Source organism: Orycteropus afer, unplaced genomic scaffold, assembly GCF_000298275.1.
Source record: "Orycteropus afer afer isolate SDZICR_OR568_19922 unplaced genomic scaffold, OryAfe1.0 scaffold00289, whole genome shotgun sequence".
Lineage (NCBI taxonomy): Eukaryota > Metazoa > Chordata > Mammalia > Tubulidentata > Orycteropodidae > Orycteropus > Orycteropus afer.
The window spans coordinates 1,707,432-1,714,622 of record NW_006921876.1 but is presented as its reverse complement, the minus strand read 5'-3'; the positions used below and the strand labels follow the sequence as shown (position 1 = coordinate 1,714,622).

General features: G+C 41.3%; 1 protein-coding gene across 1 annotated transcript in view; it reads right to left on the bottom strand.

Moving 5' to 3' along the window:
- The window catches only part of PIWIL2 (piwi like RNA-mediated gene silencing 2), a 109,934-nt gene extending 104,818 nt beyond the window's left edge, over positions 1 to 5,116 (bottom strand). The window contains exons 1-5 of the mRNA XM_007950816.1: positions 4,925 to 5,116; positions 2,894 to 2,981; positions 2,611 to 2,752; positions 1,924 to 2,130; positions 291 to 401 (exon numbers count right to left, since the gene is read on the bottom strand). Coding sequence (XP_007949007.1) covers positions 291 to 401; positions 1,924 to 2,130; positions 2,611 to 2,752; positions 2,894 to 2,981; positions 4,925 to 5,116 — 740 coding nt within the window. The remainder of the gene's footprint in view (positions 1 to 290; positions 402 to 1,923; positions 2,131 to 2,610; positions 2,753 to 2,893; positions 2,982 to 4,924) is intronic.
- Between the last annotated feature and the right edge of the window lie 2,075 nt (positions 5,117 to 7,191).

Below are 7,191 nucleotides of genomic sequence, written 5' to 3'. Positions count from 1 at the left end.
AAAAAAAAAAAAAAAAAGAATTCTACCACTGAGCCCCTCGAAGTGTCATTAACTTCACAGTAAATAGACTTCTGGCCTCATGCATAAATCTCTACCAATTAAATAAAAAAATCTAAATTGGTAATACAGCTAATTTTTTTTAAAACTTATTTCAAAGGTGGGAGTACATGTATTATTGGAGGAAAGGAGTAAGCAGGAAATATTCAGAAGAATAACATTCAGTTATTCCAGGAAAACTATTTCATTACTGCTAAGAAGTAGGCATTATAAAGAAAAAAACCTGTAAATACCTGAAAGTCACATGATATTGATAAACTGCTTCATTATGACACTGTATTTTGATGAGGTTCAGTCCCAAAGATTGAGGTTTTCCTTTTGATCCTTGCTTCACAACATGCTCTCTGGAAAATAAAATAAAAAACAAAAGCATCATATATACCAAAAACATAAAAAAACCCACGCATATGCACCATACATACACACACACACAAAAAGACTGGGGAAAATAACATTTCATGGTTTCCTTATAGCTACACAAACCCAAGAATTAAGACAAACAAAAGCAAGCTTTGATAGCTAGAAGATAAATTCTTAGCAATGTCTAGAGAGGAAAAGTTACCTTATTTGTCCTAGTACTATGACTAGTATAAGCTAGGTCAGCTAATTAAGAACACAAAAAATAGTCCTATTAACAAAGATGAGCTGCAGATTATGTTTCTTCAATGATTTCTTTATCTCTGACACGGCAAAGAATTGTCTATATCTGAATTGAAAAGGAAATGAAAAGTAATGAGTTAATTCTCTCTCATATATTATATATACTGTTAAACTCATTTCACTTTATCAGGAATTTCCCCTCCTATTTGTCAATTTCTCCAGTGAGGGAGAAAAACCCTCACAAAAACCTGTATTACCTAACACTTAAGGAGGACTTCAAACATAACAGAAACATCATTTACAACACTATTGTGGAAGTGTGAATTAATATGGCTCTTCTAGCCATTTATCACCAGAAATGACTGGGTAGAACTATGTAAATTTGAGGTGCTTTGTGACCCACCAAGGTGACTGGATGGTCTGTTAGTAATATAAATAAGGTACATGGCACCCCTGTTGAGTGTGAGATCATACAAATAAGGTGTATGGAATCCTAACATAAGGACTGGTCAGCTATACAATTCACTAGATTTAAAATGAGCCATCCCAAAGGTGAAAAGGGGCATCTCACTGTCATTAAAACAGAAGAGCCAGGAATGGAGCATATCCTTGACCCAAGATCCCTGCACTGATGGCAAAGAGATTGTGGCAACAGAGGTAGCAGAACCAACGGACTGGCACAAAACAGAGTGATGGGCTCACCAGCCCATGGAGCAAGAAAGCTGAACGCCTCTGGGCAGGAGCCTTGCTGGCAGAGAGAAGCGTACCTACTGGCAGAGCTAAAAGAGCTTAGTAACATTTGCCTAAGCAGGGCAGATGCCAGCCCAAGAGGTCAAGGGCCAAAGAGAGGCATGCCAGAGCACACAGCCAAGGGGAAGCTGTCCTGACTGAAGAATTGTATCCTAAGTGTTCCTGAACCTGAATTGTAACCTGTTACTTCCCTAATAAACTCCATAATTGTTGAATGTTGTCTGTGAGTTGTGTGTGACCACTGCAATGAATCATAGGACCCAATAGAGAAGTACGAGAGTACTGTAGAGGAATGGTCAGAATGACAAAAGGGTTAGAGGCTGGTGGCATGTCTGACCTCATAGGAATCAGCCATGGGCTGATGCTCCTGATGGTGATTCTGTCTCTCCCTTGTGAAGTCAGAGGAGGTCAGAGGACACTGCTGCCATGTCCTTTTTGCAACTATATACTAGCCAAAACACAGAGACTACTTGCTACAGGAATTATTAACCAGAGATAGAAGTATTCTTGACTTACATTTCCTTGTGTTCAACAGTCACAGCTGGAGCACAATATGGAGAATGCACTGAGGACTGGGGCATAGGTGGCAGTGATGACAACTGTGGTGGGTCCCGTGAAGTCAGGTTGAGTGCACTTGGAGCTCTGTATACTCCTCTGCCTATTCCACCAGCTGCTCTTCCCAATGGTAATAAAGAAGCATTCAAATTTCCTCTTCCAAGCATTCTGAAATGTTGCAAATAGAGGCAAACATCAGTACTCTCTTAACCATGCTTCTACCTATACCTAATCTAAATTATTCCCTCAGCTGTACCTTCTCTTCCTGGAGGAGACAACAGGAACCCAAACAGAGCCATAGGATTCTCTCAAAATTCAATATGCCACCATGACTAATTTGCCAATTAGTACTAATATTGATCCTTAGAACCGACATCCATATAGCAAAACTGAGGTGAAAGTCTCATTTACCCAGATTAAAGAATCTCTACAACTAGCTCAATTTCTTAAGAGAGCAAATTAAGTTATAAATTGCTCTGTGGAAAACTGCCTTTTACTCTTGCCCAATTACTGAATCAGGAGCTGCTGACTACTCTTGGAAAATGTCCATTCTTTAACATAAAAACATGTAACCCTTCTTAGACCCTTGGATATATAGAGATATTCCATCTGAATTTGATGGTTACCTGAGAAGGCAACTTTACCCACCTATTCCAACCAGTGGAGGCCTCTGCCAACTTGCTATCCCCAGCCGCCAACACTGAAGGGTCTGGAAAAGTGGGATGAGGTTCTTCTTTGTCCTTGTGCACCATATTATTAGTAGGTGAGCCTCGACCAAAAATGCCTCTACCTGAATGGAAGGGCCAAACCCCAGGTGTTAATTGTGAACTGAACATGTTTCAAAGTAATTTTTATGAAGATAAACTTTATGAATTTAGGAATAAACCAATTACGCATACCACAACATTTCTCAACGTAGTTTTCTACATACCTAAAGGAGGCATTTCTTGTTTCAGAGGGGTATGGGACACTGTTTCAAGACCCAGTCCTTGGAACATGGAGACTAAACCTCTAGTTTCCTATGGGAAGTCAAATAATAAAATTATTCTAAGATAAAATTTCAAACCTCAGGAACCCTAGTAGTTTAAGTTCTGGTAAATAATAAAAATCAACCTCAAATTCTAAAAATACTACAAGAGTAAAGAATAAAAATATCTTATACAATATCTATAGCCATGTTGTTACATTTTTCAAACATAAATACCAAACAAAACTCATTGCTGTCAAGTCGATTCTCACTCACAGTGATTCTACAGGAGAGTAGAACTGCCTCACAAGAGTTTCAAGGAGCTCTGATAGCATAGTGCCTAAGGCACTTGACTGCTCACCAGAAGGCTGGCAGTTCAAACCCACCAGCCACTCCTCGGAAGGAAGGTTGGGCAATCCTACTTCCATAGTGATACTGCCTCGGAAACCCAAGGAGGGGTCGCTATGAGTCGGGGCCGACTCGACGGCAAACAACAACCACCTTGAAGGAAGCAGTTTGCCACATCTTCCTCCCACAGAGCAGCTGAGGGGTTCAAGCGGCTGACCTTTCAGTTAACAGCCAAGCACTTACCACTGTGCCACCAGGGTTCCTAAACATAAACAGCTATGGTTAAAAGTCTATGATTTGATGACTTTAAGCAGAATTAAGTAACTTACAAAAGTGCAACAGAATAACTTATTTATTTTTCTAGTTTACTTCTTGTACCTCCAAAGTAAGTGGTAACAAATGTACAGATTAATAAATTTTCAACAAAGTTGGATAATTTAAGAATACTAGGTTTGGGAGCTCTGGTAGCATAGTGCCTAAGGCACTTGACTGCTAACCAGAAGGCTGGCGGTTCAAACCCACCAGCCACTCCTCAGAAGGAAGACGGGGCAATCTACTTCCATTGTGATACTGCCTTGGAAACCCAAGGAAGGGTCGCTATGAGTCCGGTCCGACTCGATAGCACATAACAACAACAGAGGTTTTAGGGTTTATTTGAACAACTTCCAACAAAACCTACTACTGTTTTCTGGTAGCAGTCTTGCAACTTCATTGCTATTATACCAATTAGAGCTGTCACATGTATAAGAAAAAAGTCATAAATACTAAGCAATTCATCTGAATAAAAACTCAAGATTACTGTCATAAATTTTTCTTCTTAAAAACTATTATATGTAACATTGTCAAGTCTACTTAAAATTATCATAAGTCTATCATTATGCTCTTTGTATATTTGCCAAATCTTTAAGATTATAGGCAAATAAATATTCTTAAAATTTCTACATAATTAGGAGATTAAGACTGCACACACATTAAAAGCATGCACACAGCAGCAGTAGCAGTTGAAGATTCTCAAAATTTTTAAGATGCAGGCAAAGAGCCTTCCCAAAGGAACCAGTCTAACAATTATTACCTCAAAGGCAGGAACTACTGCTAGCTAATAAAATCTAAAATCTAAACACTATGACAACAAAAAGCTGTATCTTTAAACCCATACCCTGTATGTATGTATGTATGTATGTATGTAAATTAGAAAAGAATTAAGTCCAGCTACTGCTCATTTAGGAGCTCTGGTAGCATAGTGGCTAAAGGCACTTGACTGCTAACCAGAAGGCTGGCGGTTCAAACCCACCAGCCACTCCTCGGAAGGAAGGTTGGGCAATCCTACTTCCGTAGTGATACTGCCTCGGAAACCCAAGGAGGGGTAGCTATGAGTCAGGGCCGACTCGACGGCAAACAACAACAACAACAATGCTCATTTATAAGGCACCTTTTCTACACTCTCAACTCAAGGGTTTGAAATACATGTCCAGGAGATGCTGCTACTTGTTAAAGGGAAAAACAAGCAAGCAAAAACACCTCAAACCTAGGTTTTCTATAGGGCGTCACAGTTTTCTAAACATATTAAAATCTACCATTTCATTTGATCAAACAGGGAAGCTGTATGTTACTATTATGCATCCAGTTTTTTTTTTTTTTTTTTTTTACCTTTTGTGCTGGCCCATTCTGTGGGCCTGGTTCCTCTGGTTTTCCAAATGCACGGCCTCTGCCTACAGGTCCTGCCTTGCCCAGGGTTGAGTTCAAGTGTTTAGGAGTTTGTGGCCATGAGCCTGGCATCCGTACCCACTGAGATAAGTAGACAGGAGTAGGGCCCCTGAACGGTGGTCGAACAGGATCCATGGAAAGGCTGTAGAGGACACTGGTATCAATCCTATTCAGATTAATTACCTGTCAGCATTTTATATTAAAGATTCCTAATCATTCTTCTTTTACTTCAAGATAGACTCACAAAGCGTTAAAAAAAAAAAAGTTACTTTGGGTCAGACCAGTGATCTGTCCCACTATTTCCATCCAAATAACTCGCCTGGGCACTAAAACCCTTCCTGAATTCTGCCCTTAGTGGACCACAGCCTTCTCACCTTTTTGAGATCCTTGTGCTCCTCCACACCCATGCTCAAGTAACAACTTCCCACTTGCCCCACCCCACCCAACCAACCTACCATAACATATTCACTTCTATTTGAGCCTAGAATATCCTAAACACCCTTCTTTAGCAATCCCTTAGAGGTCCAAACCCTTCTTAAATTTACTTATATTTTCCACCCCAATAGCTTCTCTTACTGAGAACTAAGTCCTATTAAGTACTTCCTGCATAAGGAAGCCCTTTATATGTATAGGAATGATCCTTCGGTTTATAAATAAATTCATACTCAACATACCCATAGGATAAAATTATGCTGTCAGTAAATATTTAGTTACCATCCACTAGGTGGGTTTTTTGTTCTTTGCCTCTTTTCTCTATACCAGAGTCCTAATTTTTTTTTCCTGTCCACTATCCCATTAAGCTATTCCATCCCCTTGATCTCTTCAGTTGCTTCTCTAAATCTATCCACTTTCCATAAAACTCTTCTTTCAAACTCCACCAGAACTAGTTTCCAAGTACAGACCTTTTCTGCTTTGAGCCTACAATGCTTGCTGTGTCTCCCAGATAATACTTTACATCATTCCCTCCCCCAGGTAACCAGAAAGGAAGCTCACCCCATCCCACCCCCCAAATCTAAGGCCCACAGGCCTTTTCAATTCATAAGCTATAAATTTCAGATCTCCCTATTTACAAGGCTCCCCAAATTGCAAAGTTCAAGAAGTCTCTTACCTTTTGAAAACCTGTCCTAAGTATTAGCTACAGAGAAGTCAGGCCATGTATATTAAAAAAGACATGAACCTCATAAGCTAATAGGAGGAGGTAATTCAGAAACTAGCAAGATTTTTTTTTTTTTTAAACTAAACTGTCCTCTTTTACATTATAATGGCAAGATAATGCCTTCTTTTCTGAAAGGCTACAACTGTTTTCCCCCTTAATTACTAAACTTCCTTTTAAGTTAGCCTGGACTCTTTGCTCATGCCTCACCTGAGGAATCTCTTACAATCAGTTACCTAATTGGTACAGACAGGTGCCACATGGACTAACAACTATATGGGCCTTTTGAATCCTCCCATTTCTCCAACCTTCCCTCACCCCCATCATCACATTTATAGATCCAGCCCCTCCTCCAGAAGGCCCTTCCTTAATGTGGATTTTCTCATCTGATTATGGGCAGATAGTTGGCTGGCTGATTATAGGGTCCTACAGGAAAGGTTCCCAGAACAGGACAAGTCTTCCTTCTTGACCGACCTCTCGAAGAAACCCACTGCTGGTGCAATAGGACTGGGGCCTAACCAGAAGGCCCCAGAACGTAAATCCCACGCCCTTCTCCATTGCAAAGAAAAGGACCTCTCTAAAAACCCATAGTTCTGCTGGGAGTACAAATACCACTCATGACCACTTAAACCCCTCCCGAGTCCTGCCCTCAACGAACTACAGCCCTGCTACCTTTTTAAGGTCACTCACACACAAACACACACCTCAAATAACGACTTTCTGTTGCCCCACCCCCAGCATTGGCCCACTCGACGTCGCAGCTCTGGGCCGGAGGGACAGGAAGCTAGCCCAGAGACTGGCTAGACGGCGTCGCCAGTCAGCACGTGCTCAAGCAAATGCCCACCTCAGCCCAACTGGAGCGACTGTGGCCTTCCTGGCCTGCCATACCTGTGTCCCATCCACTCACCTCTGCTGGAGTCCTTACCAGGCACCACCAAACCGAGTCCTTACCAGGCACCACCAAACCACCAGAGAAAACTGCGCACTACGCACCCACCCGCAGCACCAAACGCCTCGCTCTTCTCAGACCCTGATTTCCGGTGCTCTGGGGGCGGGC